The 18,905-nt window shown below is 46.6% G+C and overlaps 1 protein-coding gene across 3 annotated transcripts; it reads left to right on the top strand.

Annotated features, from left to right (window-relative positions):
* Positions 1 to 559: 559 nt before the first annotated feature.
* fam78ab (family with sequence similarity 78 member Ab) lies at positions 560 to 15,067 on the top strand. Of its 3 annotated transcripts, XM_061262636.1 has the most exons (3): positions 2,360 to 2,494; positions 5,509 to 6,156; positions 9,539 to 15,067. In XM_061262636.1, the coding sequence occupies exon 3, from the start codon at positions 9,687 to 9,689 to the stop codon at positions 10,062 to 10,064; it is 378 nt and encodes a 125-aa protein (XP_061118620.1). In that variant the 5' UTR covers positions 2,360 to 2,494; positions 5,509 to 6,156; positions 9,539 to 9,686; the 3' UTR covers positions 10,065 to 15,067. The 3 variants fall into 3 exon arrangements, with proteins under 3 accessions (XP_061118619.1, XP_061118621.1, XP_061118620.1); XM_061262635.1 differs by lacking the exon at positions 5,509 to 6,156 and having other exon boundaries at positions 560 to 2,494; XM_061262637.1 differs by lacking the exon at positions 5,509 to 6,156 and having other exon boundaries at positions 2,345 to 2,481.
* The last annotated feature ends 3,838 nt before the right edge of the window (positions 15,068 to 18,905 follow it).

The following is an 18,905-nucleotide window of genomic DNA, read 5'->3' as shown; positions in this document are numbered from 1 at the left end:
ACGAGTCACGAATGGAAGCAAACTAATTAGATGTCATTGGAATTATTGATAAAATATTGGGCCGATATAATTAAATTAATGTTTCTGCAACACCACACTTTTCAGCTTTAAATGGAATATGTGGGTTGAGATCCAACAAAAAAACTTAGGCTACAGTGTATGAAAGTATACTACCAGACATTCGTAATTGTTTTGTTTAGGCTATTTAAATGTTGTAAAATAGCTTAAAATTGTTAATTCAATGATCAATAAATATAACATTCCTAAATAAATATAAAGGCTAAATATAACATTGTAAATAATAGATAAAACAATATCAGCTGTAAATAAATAAAAAACTCAAGTTTCACCGCACTAATCTAATGCTACGTAAGCCTATTACTGTATATCGACTACTTTTTAAGGCTACATTTCTAAATAGTTTTTCACGGAACATGACATTGTGCTGATAACTACATTTCCCAGAATGCTAATGGTTTTCAAGGGGAAGTGTCGTTTGAAAGCTTGTAAAATAAAAGAGCCGCAGCACCAGCAGCCGAGATCAAGTATTGCAGGATGGGGAACCTGCCGCTGCTGCGATGGGGGCTATAGAGCAGCGGATGAATCGCCGTTAGGACTGCATGTGTGACATATCGCAGAAGAAAAAGCACCGAGAAGAGAGAGGGGTCTGTTGATAAGCTATTTCTCCCAGAATCAAAAAAGTGATCCGTTTCTTCCAACAGACAGCCACAGAAGAGAAAGTTGACCTGGTTGCCTTTGGATGTTGCGGTGCATATTGTACCATGAAATAAATTTAAGTTGATGGTACCTCCACGGCACATTATAGTTCATTGGTTGAAAAGAAGAAGACTTTCGCCAATGAATACGTCGGAATGACAGCGGAATTGCCTCTTTGACCACGGGAACATGCGCTGGGATAGATCAGTTCTTAAAATTGCGCTTAATAATATTCTTATTTATACGTTGCTTTAATCTAACCGGCGAGTGTTATGTATCCTTTATTTATTTACAAACGTATGCGACTGAAGAATTTACTACCGATGTGGCTCATTCACTGTTAGTAATGTAACTGTTAATAATGTCATCCATTCGTCTTTGAGCCCAATGCAGTCTATTATTAGGATGTTCGTTTTATACGGGATTAGATTATTCAGTATAGAATTACCATTATTTCTTAAATATACCCATCGAACATCCCTAATGTGTGTATATGCGTTTACTGTATGACCACATCAAAATAAACTTTTTTTTTTTCAATTAAATTCAAATAGACATACGTACTATGTAGGCCTTTTATTTGTGCTAATTAAAAAAAATATTTATGATGTAAATATTTCTTGGCTAGTGAATTCATAGCTAAATCAAGAATTTAAAATTGCAGCGTTGTATGTTTAGTTTGCGCAATTGCTATAACTTCAACAATTCGTTGACAGGAGGGCATTGTTGCATTCGGCTACCATGCAATAGCAATAGGATAGGCTAGTTATTGTACAGTTAAGACGTTATTTAGCGAAAAAAGTGACAGCTATCGCTACAGAAGCGCATCTTCTCAAGTAAGGCTAGCCAACTGAAATTAGATCGTGCAAGTACAGGCTACTTGTGCTGATAGACTATAAGCAAGCTTGTTGATCACAAGCTGCTATTAAGGACGAAGGACAAGATATTGAATAGCACATAAATATAAAATGTAACGCCAATAGGCATAATTGCTTCACGATTATGTTTAAGTTCCAATGCTAAAGTTTCACTGTGGTGCAAGGTGCGTTTCAAGGACTGTTTTACAGTTTAAGATCATTACAGGCTACTGCATGCATACACGCCAGTCAGACGAAAATACAGCAACTGATGGAGGAAGCTAACAGAAACCGAAAAGAACGTTGCATCAGAGCAAGCCCAACTTAAAAGTATACTTGCTGAGTTGCGAACTGATAAGTAGGCGACGGAAACATGCGACTGTAAGCAAGTTTAAGCTGCGCGCTATCGGGGATACACTTTTTGTTAATCTATGGATTACACAATTGTTTGGAGGATACAGATGGCTACATATTTGAACCTGTAGTGGAGGCATCTTCAGCCTCCGCGATAACTACAGGCCAGTTGCCAAGAAGACTTTTTGTACGAACAGCTCTTTAGCGGATGTATTCACTGTGAATTTAGCCTTTTGTATTTCCATGCGTCGCTCTCTTTCGGACACCTTGGCTTTCTGTCGGATACTGCTCATAGTTAATGCGATGGGCTGCATCCAAAGTATTAGGTGTAAGCCAAGGAGTTTCCGCGAAAGCATCATCGTTCTGGAAGTGAACTCCTCAATCGACTCCAACCCCACCACCATAGACGAGTCATCCAACGTGGTTCTGCGATACCGGACACCGCATTTCCGGGCCTCGGCCCGCGTACTGGTTCCGCCTGTGGCCGGTAAAGAGACTTGGACCGTGGGCTGGATCCAGGCGTGCAATCACATGGAGTTCTACAACAATTATGGTAATAGAGGAATGTAAGTATAATCGGGCGTATAATATTACATAACCTAAGTTTGAAAAAAGTTCTGACACATTTTATTTTGACATATACTCTTAATTACAGTCACTTCTGAAACGAGAAGCCTTAAGAAATACATTTCCATGTGTAGGCAATTCATTTTTAAGATTGGGAGAGGGTTGGCGCCGTTTGTTTCTGAAGTTTCTTCATTTATCTAAGAATTGCTGCTGAATATTTATAGACGATCACTAAATACGAATAGCCTATACTGCAGGTAAATTCGAAACTCCCTCATTAGCCTCTTAAGAAAAGGAAGCGATGAATTGGCTGCATTGGCTGCTGAATTATACCATGGATCCTGACCGACAGGATGTTTTACGCTATGTCAGCGATGAGGTGCCACTGTAATTACCTTAATTGGTGTGTTACAAGAACTCAAATGTTCTTTAATTTGAAGTATGATGTTATAAAGGAGCGAGATCCCCACTTTTACGCACACAATCGGAAATACAAGCAGAATAAAATTCTTAACAATTAATGTCAATAACATCGTCTTTGCTGAGACACTTAATGAGAAATATGAAATTTGAACAGTTCTACCTACGAGAGGTGCAAACGTCGGCGCGTCAGCAGACTCCTTCATTACTGGATCACACCTAACTCACGATAGGGCTTCTCTCCCTCGGTCTGCCTCTCGCGCATAAATATATGTACATGTAGCCTAATCTCAGTTTAAAATAAGTATTTCATGATACAACGTTAATTATTATTTTTGTAATTCGCATTCCCATCAACTCTGCTACAGCATGTAGCCTACTATAGACTATAGACCTCATTCAGACGAACATTCTGGATTTCCCCAGACTATGGCACTGGTTAAACGATGATGGACTAGGATTATTGTAACGGACTAGCCAGAACAATGGCGTCTCCGTTGTAAATATTAATGTTGGCCTTGACACCTTTTCATGAAGATGAAGTGATAGCCTACATGTTATAAATGTGAAGCCCAGTTGGGTAAATTACGCACGTACTAGGCCTGGTTTCTTGTTGGAACGAAACGTTGGCTGCTTCTAAAACAGTCAATTTCTGCATTCTGGTTTATATTCGGGAGTATCAGAAAATTGAGTTTGATTTCATTTATCTTTTCAATTTCTTAGCAGACAGAACGAAGTCAGGTAAACCCGACTGGATATAGGAGCAACTGTTCATGTAATTTTCCACACCATTTCTGGTGCTGAATTATCTCCTTTGTGTCCTTGTTGTAACAGTGAAATTCGAAAACCATTCAAGCGAAGGCGAAACGAGAAGCTTCCTTCTTTGTATTCTGTAGACTCCCAACGGGTAGTATTTCGAGTCCCGGCACCTACGAACAGAACTGAAGGGTGCACCCCGGTTACTGAGAGTCACCGTGAACGCGGTGTGCCTTCTCTTGAAACTGACCCCTTTCTGTATTGACGAAAAGACGCCAGAGAACGTGCCGATGAAGGAGAGGCTCCGTTGACGAGCTTGCCGCCTTATCAGAATCCACAAGAGGGCCAAGAATGGTGGAGTGCTGCGAGTGATAGATTATGCACAGCACAGGCTACCGTAGCAAACAAGATATCTCTTCTCAGACCCTCTCGCCCGAACGTGTGTCTCCGCTAATCTTTTAGCTGTGAAAGCCGGAGTACAGAGCGACAGAATGCGCGCAATATTAATACCCTACAGAGATTAAAATAACCCTTCTGGAATCAAAACAGTATGACGTGGAGAGACTAGACAAGCCTGTCGGATATAAACGCATCTGTCATAGGGGTAAGAAGCCAGAACAAACTTTTTACTCTTCTGAAGGTAAACGTGTTTCTGTCGGTTACCCTCAGAAGAAACTGCTTAAAGAGCAAGGTATTGTCACAAAACAAATGAACACACATTACTATCCTTGGTATTCTTTTCATGGCCATTTCTAAAGCCTGTATTTAATGTAATTCTTCAGTGAGAAAATCAATAAATAAAATAAGAGGTGTATATATGTAGGCTACATCATTTACACTAAAATGCCATCCATCCATTATCTGAACCCGCTTATCCTGAACAGGGTCGCAGGGGGGCTGGAGCCTATCCCAGGCAAATTGGGCAATTTGCCTGCCTATTGGGCAAAAGGCAGGACACCCTGGACAGGTCGCCAGTCCATCGCAGGGCACACACACCATTCACTCACACACTCATACCCACGGGCAATTTAGACTCTCCAATCAGCCTAACCTGCATATCTTTGGACTGTGGGAGGAAACCGGAGTACCCAGAGGAAACCCACGCAGACACAGGGAGAACATGCAAACTCCGCACAGAGAGGCCCCCGGCCGACGGGGATTCGAACCCAGGACCTCCTTGCCGTGAGGCGGCAGTGCTACCCACCCCATCTGTGCCACCCCACTAAAATGGCTCCTCAGTTAAATGAACAAATTGAAAGGGGAAAAACAGCATACCTCAGTCTTACCCTCCGCCAGACTCTTGACCTCATTCAAAAAACTTATCAGAACTGCTCAAGCCAACCCCAGAATAACCTGACATATATCACTGCACTTATCAAGGCAAATGTTAAGGTTTCAAACAATTAAACCTGTTCAGTCAGTTATCACATTGAATAGTACGATGCCCAGAATGCACGTTTATTTTTATTGGACGCTCCGTCCAATAGGTTTGCCATCTGGATTTCAAACCTGCAACCTTACCACTGTAATTTCTACAAGCAACGGATCCTGTATTTTGGATCTTTGTAACTTGTAATGGGGTGACATTGTGAAAATAACACCTGCACCAAGCTTAAAATATACTCGGTATATCAAAGTTTGAGATGATCCTTCAGGTACATAGATTAATTATAAATGGAATAAGTAACCAGGATTAAATAAAAAAAAGGGCTTAGCAGGATTGTACCAACTGCAATATTACCATATTTTAAAATATGCAAGTGTCAGACCAGACTCTTTCCCTTGTTTGTGTCCTAAGAGAACCTTCTCTAATGTATTGCTGTGTCCTGTCTGTTAGAGTCATGAAGAGGAGGTTGAGACAACACAATATATATCCTCCCTGAAGTCTCTGCAGGGAATCCCTGCTGAATCTTCGACACTACACTCTCAGGAAAATAAAAAATCTTTGGCTTGTCTTCAGTGAGGAACCTATTTCAGTTCTTTATGGAACCCTCTATCATTGGTGTGAAGTGTGAAAGCTCTCAGACACAGAACCAAACTGAACTAAGAACTAGACCGGGTTTGTGTATGGAGCCACAGGGTTCCTTTTGGAACCATTTTGTTCTGAGAGTGTACTGCAGAAAGCTGATGGGATTCTGTAACAGGGTGAAGCCATTAAGACAGGGTAGAATGTCTCCATCCCAAAGTTCTCCTCCCCCGAGACAATGGGGCGGCCTCCAGACCAGCGGAACATGGCAGAATAACTGCGGAGACAGGAACTGCATGCCGATTGGCCTCCCAGACATGTTGGGCCTAAAAGGTCTTGACAGCCAAACGTGATGGCTCCTTCAGGGGACAGCTGGGGATACAGTATCTGGGTAACGGGCTCGGAGTTTCTCCAGGCTGGGTGAAAATAGTTAACCCTGTTCTTCAACAACACTCACAGCTTGTTAGAGGTGGAGTTCAAATCTCAGACGGGGTACAGCAGTCATAGCCCGACGTTGAGGTAGGTTGCTTCAGCCAACAGCCACAGGTAGCCACAGCCACACCTTGTAGACACCCAACCTCTTGGACCAGAAACAGAATTCAAATGACACAGAAGTCAAAGTATCAAATCGCCGTGGATTAGCATTATCATGCTAATATGAGTAAATGGTAAATATAGCACCTTTATCCAAAGCGCTGTCCGATTGATGCTTCTCATTCACCCATTCACATACCGATGGCGATTGGCTGCCATGCAAGGCACCGACCAGCTTTTAGGGGCATTTAGGAGTTAGACGTCTTGCTCAGGGACACTTCGACACACCCAGGGTGGGATTGAACCAGCAACCCTCTGACTGCCAGACGACCGCTCTTACCTCCTGAGTCAACGTCGCTAGGTGCGGATGGATTCTGTAGACTCACCTGGTGCTCATAGAGAAGGTTTCCTTTTCTGGCTTTTATGGTATGGGCGTGGCCGTCAGGGTGGTCCAATCAGGTGGCTGTAGCATCACCAAACCCAAGTGGACTGATACAAAACTCACCCGAACATCAGTGCACTTCTCTAGAGGATACAGAGAGGAGTCCTTTGGAATACATAAGTGCTAAATGGCTTGAATTGGACAATGACATATTTTGTTGTTTTGGCTCTGTACTACATTGGGTTTGAAATGAAAGAATGAATGTGAGATTAAAGTGCAGATTGTCAGCAGTACATTCATATGTGGGGAACCATGTAGGAATTACATGCCTTTTTATGCACAGTTCCTCCATTCTAGCATGTTAGGGTCAGGCTGAGGGATAGTGTCTATGGGTTGCAGACTTCAGTAATGTTATCGAATGCAAAAAAGTACGAAATATGATAAACCTATTTAAGATTATATTAATTTGTCCAGTTACTTTTGGCTATATGGGAGGTATGTCTGCATTAAACTCAGTTCAAAAGTTAGCATTAACCTCTCGAAACAGGGCCCTGTCGCTCCAGTGTAACAGAACTGGAATGACCGATCCACCGTTGAAAGATGCGGGATACATCACACAGTAATTATACGGTTAATGAAGTGGCCATCTGTCACACGGCAGGGCACTGGAAGAATCCTGAGCGCTTTGTTTTTTTTTGGTGTGTCTTGGCAACGTTGCGGCTGCCAAGTGCCTGATTGCTGGTGTCGAAGCCTGCAGCTCAACCCTGATAAAACGGCATTAGAGGCTCTCGAACGGGAGACGTGGGATTTTATGACCTTTCGGGAACTACGCGGGGCGCATTGTATAAATACACAGGAATGTATGCACAGGACTGGCACCTGGCTGCAACTGGATCCTCCAGCCGGCTATATTAGGATTCAGACAAACGCCGGGGCGAGCCGAGGTAGGTGACCGATACGGCCGGCCGCTCGTGGTTACTCTCCGCGCGGTCGCTGATGGCGGTTAGCGCTACGCTGTGAAGACGGCCTTCTGGTGGGGCTCCTTTGCAGAAATAAATCTTTAACCCTTAGAGTAGGTTGCTTGGAATGCCTCCTCAAAAATCTAAGACAGTGTTCTAGAACTCCATTGCTTTCACTTATCAGCAGTGATTGTGACATCAGCATTGGAATTCTCAGTTAAGAACATCCTTAAGAATCAGTTAAGAACATTCTAATCCAGAAATGTCCCTAGAAATGTCACGTTATAGTAAGGAGATGTTTGGGTGGGGTGGGTAAATGATAAAACCCTACTTTCATGTTTTTATTTATTGGTCCTACACCATGCCCCCCACAATCCCCATGGCGATAATCCAAACCCTGGGGGTGACACTGGCCATGCGCCGGTGTGAGCGCGCTCGGTTGTTCTTATTACACAGATAGTAATCAATTCCTCCTCAGATAAGGACCCTGCCTGCTGCATATCATGTGCTTGCCTCTCAGGAGCTGGGAGAAAGGTCATCTCTTATTTATTTATTTTCCCCTCCGCTGCGCTCCTCCCCTCTCCTCGCGGACAGCGAATCGATAGGCGCGAGGTGACGCTCCCGCCACATTCCGTCACTCTCCGTGTAATGAGCTTGTCAGCGGACGCCGCTGTCCTGGGATACTCCCTCGGCAGCCTGGCCTCACTCAGGCTGGGTTTGGGAGCTCCGCCCTGTTCTCTCCTGAAAAGTCAACTTTGGCCATTTTCTACCTCACAGTTATTAAACATATTTAACACCTTTTGTTTTTCTCCTATGGGAGGGAACACACTGCAAAAAATGTCTCAACAAGTGCTTCAGTCAGATTCAAACTTAAGAACCTAGTTCTGTAACTTTTTTGCTGAATTTGCATTTTAAGATTTGTTACTGGGGTAAGATAATTTAACTTGAGAAGCAAACAGTAACTTAAACCAAGCTAATGTATTCAGCTTGAGAGATTTTAAGTCTCATTACAAGATTAAAACACTTGTTAAGACATCTCTTTTCCAGTGAAGGGTCCGTTTCATTGGATGAGGCTTCCTGACAGTCCCCTCAATCAGATGTGTTTTCTGGGTTCCAGCCAATCAAGAAGCTGCTGCTGTTTCTGAGGACAGCAGGAAACCCGATATCTCCGCCTCTTCCTCGTTCCCCCGTTCTGGCCTGAGCGTTCTCCTGAAGCGAGCGCTCCGTGGCCGAGGACCTTAATTAAAGATTTGTGGCTCACCTTTATCCATCGGCTACTGCGTGGTGCAGTGCAGCGACAGTTTAACAGCCCGGTGCACGGGTGACCGGCCCCAGCCCCAGAGAGCCGCAGCGTCCGCCGGCTTTTGTTGTAGCTCAGCTTTTCGTTCATCAGTTAAGCATTTCATTGCACGATTAACTCGGCTCATCTGCTTTATCAGCTCTGAATTAGCTGCTGATTTCAAGGAGCAAGCATCTTTTCTTACTTCATGCGGTGGCTGTTTAGCAGACGGAGCGGATTACAATCCACAACGCAAGTGCAAAGAGCAGGGATTGAAGAGCAGTAATTTCCCAGAGGGGGAAGGGTATAGTCCCGAGAGAGATCGCAAGTGCACGAAGTGCAGACTCAACCGACAATTTTTCAATTACCCTTTTCGACATTAACCCCTTAGAGTAGCCTAGTTTATTTTGAAAGTTTTTTCAAAGGTCAGTGTTCTGGAACTCCATTGCTTTCAATTACCAATACTGCTTGTGACATCAGCATTAGAATGTTCAGTTAAGAACATTCAGTTAAGAACATTCTCACAACCATGTATCACACCTTAAATGGTGAAAGAGTTAAATTGGTTAAATTGCACTCACTGTTTCAGCCTGGCCCCACCTTCTAAACAATTAGAAAAAAATGCATTCTGGGTTGGGTAAAGTAGGTGTGTTCATCTAATCCTTCAGTGTCAGCAGACCCCAGGTTTGAGAACTCCCGTCTCAACCTCCTCAACCTCCGTCCCGTTTTTTTACCCATCCACCTCAGGTCCAGCTGGGAGCTCCCGGACCTGCGAGAACACCACATCCAGGCCATCAGCGACTCGGACGGCGTGAACTACCCGTGGTACGGCAACACCACGGAGACCTGCACCGTGGTGGGGCCCACCAAGAAGGACACCAAGTTCACCGTCAGCATGAACGACAACTTCTACCCCAGCGTGACCTGGGGCGTCCCGGTGAGCGACAGCAACCTGCCCCACCTCACCAGCATCAGGCGGGACCAGAGCTTCACCACCTGGCTGGTGGCCCTCAACCAGGCCACCAACGAGACCATGGTGCTGCAGACAGTGCGCTGGAGGATGCAGCTGCACATCGACATCGACCCGGAACGGCCGCTGGGCCAGAGGGCCCGGCTGTCCGAGCCCAAGACCCAGGAGCAGCCCCAGATCCTGGGCAAGAACGAGATCATCCCGGCCAACGCCATGGTCAAGCCCAACGCCAACGACGCCCAGGTGCTCATGTGGAGGCCAAAGGTCGGAGAGCCCGTGGTGGTCATACCGCCCAAATACTGACCCTCCTCCGAGGGGGGGTGGGAGTTACACCCCCTTTGCTTTTTTTGTTGAGCTGAGAAGAGCAAGGGTCAAAGGGCGTGATGTTCTGACACGGGGAAGGAGGACGTCCTCCTTTACAAGATGGCCGAGTTTGACTTTTCCGACTGGAATCGATCGACAATTCGCAACCGTTCTACCTTTAAAAACTGGGTCGGGTATCACTGTGCAAAATCATTGCAAAAAAAAAAAAACAAGAAACTGAAAAACGACAACGAAAAAAAGATTTTTTTTGCTTGCTTTTTAGGGGGAACATTGCATTTGCACGTGTGTCTATGTGTACATTGGCTACGCATAAGTGCACACACCTTTGTGGTCACACAAAGCCTTTATTTATGAGAGGGATGGAGTGATTTTTTGGTTTTGGATGAGTTTTCAAGTATTTTCATCGATAATATAAAAATAATTTGAATGAACAAAAGCGGAGGGAATCAACACCCTCTCTTAATGCGCAAGACATCGACCCATGCTGTCTTAAGTTTACATTGCTTCTCGCTGCAAATGTTTTGTAGACGTTTTGCCTTAAACGATGTGTACAGCAGTGCCGGGCCTCACACACAGCTAGAGGTTGCTGGTGCTGATGTGTTTGTGTGTGTATGTAGGGGGGGTGCGGGTGGGGTGTTGGGTTGGATTCGAGGCAGTGGGAGAAGAAATTGGTGCACTGGAATACCCTCTTACCTCAAAAAGATGAAAAGAAAAATTGGCTAAAATGTCCAGCAACAAAATGGAGTGAATAGATTGAAGACCGGGGTTGTGGTGCTGGGGTAATCAGTGTGTGCGCTGTTCAGTCACACACACCGGGGTTACCAGCATTCACAATGGCTTTCAGAGGGGATTGTTTGGGGTGTGGGCAGAGCTGGGATACACCCTCTCAAACATTCACCAATAAGCAGTGTCTCCATCACCAGCTGTGAAAAAAGAAAAGAAAAAAAAAAAGTCTTCCATTTTTGCTTGTTCTGATTTTTGGGTACCTTTCACCCCTGTAGATAAGCCTAACACACAGGTCTAAAGTGAAGGCCCTGCTTGGCTGGCTTGCTCTCAGCAGCTCTCAATAGAGTAGGCCCTGATTGGCTGTCTGGCTTCCAGCAGCTCTCTATAGAGAGGGCCCTGATTGGTTGGTTTATTCTCAACAGCTCTCTATAAAGGGCTCTGATTGGCTGGCTCTCAAGCAGCTCTCTTTACAGAGAGGTCCCTGGCTGGGGTTTGCTGGATCGATGCAGTTATTAATACACAATCGTAAACCGCACACAGAGAATAGGACAGTGCGTTTAATAACCGAGCGCGCTCTGTAGAGCCTGTGCGGGTATAAATCACCCTGCCTCAGCCTCCGGCCCGCTGACAGGTCAAATAAAGGACGAGCATCGGCCCAACGGACCTGCTGTGAGAGTGGACAGAGGCAGGCGGACAGACAGACAGACACAAACAGATAGACAGACAGGCAGGCAGGCAGGAAGATAGAAAGGAAACAGACACAAACAGATAGACAGACAGGCAGGCAGGCAGGAAGATAGAAAGGAAACGGACACAAACAGATAGACAGACAGGCAGGCAGGCAGGAAGATAGAAAGGCAAACAGACACAGATAGACAAGGAAACAGACACAAACAGATAGACAGATGGACCGACAGGCAGGAAGACAGACACAAAGGCAAAGAGACAGACCGAAACAAGCAGGAACAGAGACAGGCAGGGAAACAAGCAGACAGACAAACTGACAGGTCGTAATTTGCCTGTGCATGTACCGCATATCACCTTCCGTGATGCATGGCCCTCTCTAATTGTAATCTCGAGGGCCAGATAAACGACAGCCAAACAATCGCCTCACGAAGCCTCAAGCGGTTATTCCCCAACAACATCGACATTAGCTTCAGCAGCAGCACCGGCAGGGGAAGAGATCGGGTTAGTTTGGGCCCGAAGGCACTTCATCTGAACCAGGGATCCACAGGCACTGCCGGATCAAGCTCCGATCGCTTGACGATCCCGTTTTTTCGCCTGCTGACAGCGTAACTGTTGTGTTATAACAACGCGAGACCAACACAGCGCCCAGCGCTCCTTTATCTCCTACTGTCACCCAGGAAAGGAGCATCACCAAAAGCCATAGTGATTTAAGTCCTTCATTCTTCATAAGAGACATTTTTGAGTGAGGCTTGTTTCACGCGATTTACTCACAAAAGAAGGTTATGTGACAGTGACGTAAGGTTAGCGTCCTCTTTTTTTAAAAACACCTGCTTGTTTGGCATTTGGTGTGTGGTGTTGTTACGAGCCTGTATAGGACATAACTGAAACACACACTGTTAATTACGCTGAACAAGGGAGTTTGAGTGAAGGGTCCATTTTATCACTGTTCGTCGTGGGCTGTGGGAGAACAGCATCGCCTGGCAACAAGGTAGCTGGGGTAATTAATGACCCATTATACAAACAGATTGAGTATCATACAGGAACTGTGTGAAGGTTTCTATTCCTCATTGTCAAGTTTAGTTGACCCTTTTTGCCCCCCATGGCCTTCCGTCCATGTTCCCTCTTCAGAGCCAATCAGCAATAAGCCTGCTCAGAGCACAAGGACATTGTGTGTAACCAATGGGTTGTCACGACAACACAGGATCCAAAGTGGAGCTTTCAGGCTCACTGACTGGCACAGGGATTCCAGTGGCATATTCATTGATAGATACAGCAGTATTATTTTAAGTTCATCAATATGAAATATGGGCAATATCGGTAGTGTGAGAGAGAGGCCTACACAGGCTGCAAGAAGTACAAATCCATTACTGTGATTTGTACTTTGTGATCACTGCTGGTCAAAGACTGTTGAGATTCAAATATTGTACTGACATATACAGACCCCCGAAGTCAGAAGAGTTTCTGTGTGTGTGTGTGTGTGTGTGTGTGTGTGTGTGTGTACGTGCATTTGTCCTTGAAGTCCACAGTGTCCCTCAGCATAGGGGTAATTACTTGAGAGATGCAGTGAACCAGGGTGTCGGGCTTGCGTTCTTCAGCAAGACACCGTGGGTCACTAGGGCCTGTGTGTGTGTGTGTGTATGTGTGCATAAACCTGATAACAGCTCAGAGAGCATATGGACCCTGGAATGGGCGGAGCCATCATGTCACCACCCACACCCAGAGTTACCTCAAACTCATATTTTCCTACAGAGAACAAGATTTTGATTGGTGCACACAGATCAGTGATTGACAGAATATGGGCGCTCCACCCATTCTGTGGTGTCTGAGGCCTCGCATGCCCTAATGTGAAGCCCCCAGTTGCATCATTGGAACTGTTAAAGGTCGTCAGCCTTAGTTAAAGTTCTGTGTTCAGAACCCGAGGCATTGATCTCGGGATGCCGTTCGTTCCTCTCTCTCGAGGGACGGGTACCTTCTCCGAACAGGGCCCCTCTTTATTCATCTCCCTGTCCGTCCGTTTCCCCGCCACAAGCTAAAAGCTTTACCGTTACGGTGACAGCGGGAGCATGTGATGGAGGCTGAGGCTCCGAGCGGCACGTCTTAAAAGGGGCAGAAAAGCATCACAAGATGCCCCCGCTCTCCCCCCAGGGAGGCCCGAGTCACACGGTCCCAGCAGCACAGGAACGTGGCGGCGGTTGCATGCCCAACATAGCGCTGCTGCTGAGGGAGGCTGATCGATTAGCCGGAGTCGCTCCAGTGAACGGACTCTCTCCTGGTGTAGGGAGTCACTCCAGTGTACGGACTCTCTCCTGGTGTAGGGAGTCACTCCAGTGTACGGACTCTCTCCTGGTGTAGGGAGTCACTCCAGTGTACGGACTCTCTTCCTGGTGTAGGGAGTCACTCCAGTGTACGGACTCTCTTCCTGGCGTAGGGAGTCACTCCAGTGTACGGACTCTCTCCTGGTGTAGGGAGTCACTCCAATGTACGGACTCTCTCTCACGGTATTAACACGCATTGCTGTGTAGTATTAGCACAACGTTACGCCAGCTTCAGAGAACTTCTGCAGTTACAGTACTTTTGCTTTGTCCGGTTTCATATTCAGGTCGTCATATTTAGCCACCTTGATAATTACCTTTCATTTCATATTTAAAAAAATATGACGCACATGCAGGAACTTCTCATTTTGATAAATTAGACATATATTTTAAGGGAAAGCCCACCCCCACTTTGAAATGGTCCACACTTTTACCCCGCCCCCTGACTACAAAGATGACGCTACCCTCCAGTGCTGTTAGGCCTCTGGGAATTGCAGATAGATAGTCCATAATCCTTTAGCACATAGCTACAAGGGCACCCACAGCAGGGCCTGAATCCACCCTGGGGTCACTCCTCCCAAAACCACACGCTTATGAGAGGAATACACGTTCCAAATATATCATCCAAAACATACAATAAATTATATTTTGTTCATGTTTATCAAAAACTACAAATTATTACCTCCACAATGTCATTTTTGTGTATGAAATGAAAACCTACAATATACACAAAAATGTGTGTACAAAAATGGTAATAATTTGTCATTTTCTGTGTTTTGATAAGGCAAATATCTTTAAAAATATTTTTTTTCTTTTTTTCCAAATCCATATTTTACCATACATTGACAAAAAGAGCTACTGTGATATTTTAACAGACGGCAGAATGTTATGCTATATTTAATGATTGAAATTGTCGGGAGATGGGACTGAATCTGTCTGAGTGCCAGTCCTGCTGGCTTCACTTTCTCTGCAGGTCTCTGTGCGGGCTGCTGTTCTTCCTCTGAAGAGCACCAGACCCATAGCTACTGAGAGTACTCATTTACAAAATGGCTGAACTTAGGAGGTCTCACAAATGCAGCTTTATCATAAGAAGAAAACAAGCTTTTTATTTCAATCTTGTCACTGACATTGATACTTGAAAACAGAACCATACTGGCAAAAATTATATATATAAAAAAAAAACTGTGAAAATGAACAAATGTTCCAAAAAAGAGGGGGAAAATGTTTTTGATGAATAAAGAAAACATGCAAATGCAACCTGTGTTTCAATCTTTCAATATATCTCCAATTCTGTATTTACTCACACTCATTACTTTCCTATATGTCATAGAAAAATAACAAGGCCAGGCTTCTGTTCATGGAGTCTCTGAAAGCGTGTGTGTGTGTGTCTATATGTGTGTGTGTATTTGTCTGTGTGTATGTGTGTATGTGCGTCTATACGTATGCGAGTGTGTGTGTGTTTGTGTGAGTATGTGTGTGTGTGTTTTCAGTGTTGACATTTCAGAGGAAAGGGTGCAGTGTCAGCGTTTGCATGTCCCCACTTTATCAGTGGAACCCACATGTGTAAAATGGCTGTTCTGGTGAGGCTGTAATCAGCTGAGACAGTGAGTGAGTGTGCGTGTGTGTGTGTGTGTATGTGTTTGTGGCTGTTTGTGTGAGAGTGAGAGGCTGTAATCAGCTGAGACAGTGAGTGAGTGTGTGTGTGTGCGTGTGTGTTTGTGGGTGTTTGTGTGAGAGGCTGTAATCAGCTGAGACAGTGAGTGAGTGTGTGTGTGTGCATGTGTGTGTGTGTGTATGTGTTTGTGGCTGTTTGTGTGAGAGTGAGAGGCTGTAATCAGCTGAGACAGTGAGTGAGTGTGTGCGTGTGCGCGTGTGTTTGTGGGTGTTTGTGTGAGAGGCTGTAATCAGCTGAGACAGTGAGTGTGTGTGTGTGTGTGTGTGTATGTGTTTGTGGCTGTTTGTGTGAGAGTGAGAGGCTGTAATCAGCTGAGACAGTGAGTGAGTGTGTGCGTGTGCGCGTGTGTTTGTGGGTGTTTGTGTGAGAGGCTGTAATCAGCTGAGACAGTGAGTGTGTGTGTGTGTGTGTGTGTGTGCATGTGTGTGTGTGTGTATGTGTGTGCGCGTGTGTTTGTGGCTGTTTGTGTGAGAGTGAGAGGCTGTAATCAGCTGAGACAGTGAGTGAGTGTGTGCGTGTGTGCGTGTGTTTGTGGGTGTTTGTTCGAGAGGCTGTAATTCCCTGAGACAGTGAGTGTGCTCTCATTTGTTGAATCAAATCCCTGTGAACTTGGAACTTGGATTACGCTCATTAGCCCGCAGCCGCGAGCCTAAAGCGGTGCCACGGGGCTGGGTGGGCGCCATGATGACCCGCCACGCTCGTTAAGAAATGTCCGTCCCTGCCGCTCCGGAGACGAGAAAACTCCGCGGTTAGATTTCCATCCGGCAGAATGAAGGGTTCAGGGGCGAAAATTACGGTGAATTTGACCCTGAAATCAGGAACCGTTTTCCTTTTACTTGGAGATGTGTTGGTCTGTGGAACAGCTCGGTAGGTCATGAGGCCAAGTGGAGGTAAGGCACAGGTCTGGATAACCCCCATGGGTCTGTAGGGCATTTTCACATTTAAAATCAGCAAACGCTTTCGACCCAAGGAACCAGGCGAGGCCAGTTATCCAAATCTGGAGAGAGCCAATGGGAAAGTTGGTTACTAATGATGCTGCAGGGTTGTGATGTAATGCTCACACTTTTCTTGCCAAGAGAAACGTGTAGTTAAGCAGACACTGCAGCGATGTACTCATCGCCAGCGGCAACAGCAACAAAAGGTGAGTGATTGGGTGAGGCGTAACGTGGGGTTACGACAGAGGCGGGAGAATGTGAATTAAAAGAGATCACGGTGTTTACACGATGCAGGCAAGCCGCAGATAACACAACAGCCCGAAAGGTCGTTAGCGTCTCTGTGTAATGCAGGACACGGCTTACGTACGAGGGGGAAATCAAACGGGATTAAAACAAACCCCCACTTAATCCAGGTTAGATTAATACTGTGGTATTAAGGAAGATTTTTCTTTCAGCACCAACAAAAAAAACCTTCATATTTGAACATAAAGGGTAAAAGAAGATGAGCAGAAGAGGCAGTTGATCTTGACTCCACATCTGCGGCGTAATATCTGCCGGGGTCGAGTGCAGATCTTTCCATCAAAGGGGGGGAGGGCTGTAGCTGACCCAGGTTTATCATGCAGGATTAAAGAGTGGTGCTTTTCGCTTTAATCTTGGCCTCGATGCAGGGTCAGTGCTCATGCAAAATGCATCCAGCGCCTGTGCCAGCCATACTCCCCCCCCCTCCCCCGCCAACCACTCCCGACCCGGACCGCGCCAGTGCCAAACATGAGGGAGGGGGGGGCAGGATTGCCAGCTCAGGGAGGAGAAGAGGAAGAGCATGAGGAAGCGGAGGAAGAAGAGGACAAGGAGAGCGGGAAAAGGCAGATTTAGTCCCTCTGTGTTGCCGCCTCCAGGTCCAGCTTGCTGCCACCCCACCCCCCATCAGTGAGCTGGCATTACCGAAGCAGCGGCCACCCTCACATCCCCCCCCCTCAGGGCAGGGTATCTGTGCTGGCATTACCCTCACCCCCCCCTCAGGGCAGGGTGTCTGTGCTGGCATTACCCTCACCCCCCCCTCAGGGCAGGGTGTCTGTGCTGGCATTACCCTCACCCCCCCCTCAGGGCAGGGTGTCTGTGCTGGCATTACCCTCACCCCCCCCTCAGGGCAGGGTGTCTGTGCTGGCATTACCCTCACCCCCCCCTCAGGGCAGGGTGTCTGTGCTGGCATTACCCTCACCCCCCCCTCAGGGCAGGGTATCTGTGCTGGCATTACCCTCACCCCCCCCTCAGGGCAGGGTATCTGTGCTGGCATTACCCTCACCCCCCCCTCAGGGCAGGGTGTCTGTGCTGGCAGCATGTCTCAGAAGGGGGCGGGCAGCACGTCTCAGAAGGGGGCGGGCGTCAGTCAAACACAGCGCTCTGTCCCTAGGGGGTCGCTGGAGTGACGGCGCGGCGAGACTGAATGCGCCGTCCTGGGACAACCAATCAAATGAGAGCACTGAGACTGCAGGGGACCAGGGTCTGAGAGCAGCTGTACACGTGTGTACACATGTGTACACACACACACACACACACACACACACACACACACACACACACACACACACACACACACACACACACACACACACACATAGCTACACACCTGTAGACACACACACACACACACAAACACGGCAACACACTTACAGACATACACATATGAACACACTACTACACGACATACAGACACACACACACACAGCTAAACAACTACAGACAGACAGACACACACAGAAGACAAGAAATGGCCTTTTCCCCACTTTAACAGTATACACACACACACACACACACCTCCTCCTCATCTAACAGTATATCACCCACAGTGAAAGCTGCATCAACAGTAACAGAAATGATACGCAACACCCATCTTCATTCACCTTCAAAGTGAATCCTGTCCCGGCACGACCTGACTATTGATAGATACTCCTCAGTGTCTGCCTGGACCCCTGGTCCCCACAAACCCCTCATGACCTGACCCTTCTCCAGTGCGTCTACCTCTACCCCGGTCCCCACAAACCCCTCACAACCTGACCCTACTCCCGTGTGTCTACCTCTACCCCGGTCCCCACAAACCCCTCACAACCTGACCCTACTCCTGTGTGTCTACCTCTACCCTGGTCCTCACAAACCCCTGATGACCTGACAGTACTCACGAGCGTCTGCCTCTAGCCCGGTCCCCGCCCTCTAGTGACAGAGCGCATTAGCCAGTTATCCCGAAACGAAGCGGGAGCGGTTAATGAGCTTTACTTGAGCCGGTCCGCTGCACCAGATCGGCTTAGTGTCGCGCAGTAGGCCTCGGTCACGCCTCTTCATTTCCGCCACCAGAAACCTCATCAAGCCAACCGTCAAGAAGAGCGCCCAGCTCATCCAGGGATACAGGGTGGACCTACTGGCCAAGTTTAGGCCTTCCTCTCCCCATTTGGCCATCAGCCAACGAGTAAGAGTACGTGGCGAAACTCAA

The sequence above is a fragment of the Conger conger genome, chromosome 12, assembly GCF_963514075.1.
Source record: "Conger conger chromosome 12, fConCon1.1, whole genome shotgun sequence".
In the NCBI taxonomy this organism is placed as follows: domain Eukaryota; kingdom Metazoa; phylum Chordata; class Actinopteri; order Anguilliformes; family Congridae; genus Conger; species Conger conger.
This window is presented reverse-complemented; position numbering and strand designations above follow the sequence as displayed.

Bases quoted from the DNA above. Each gene is read 5' to 3' on its own strand.
- fam78ab (XM_061262635.1), top strand. From the start codon at position 2,172: ATGCGTCGCTCTCTTTCGGACACCTTGGCTTTCTGTCGGATACTGCTC. The intron at 2,495-9,538 runs GTAAGTATAATC...CATCCACCTCAG, and splicing joins AATTATGGTAATAGAGGAAT to GTCCAGCTGGGAGCTCCCGG.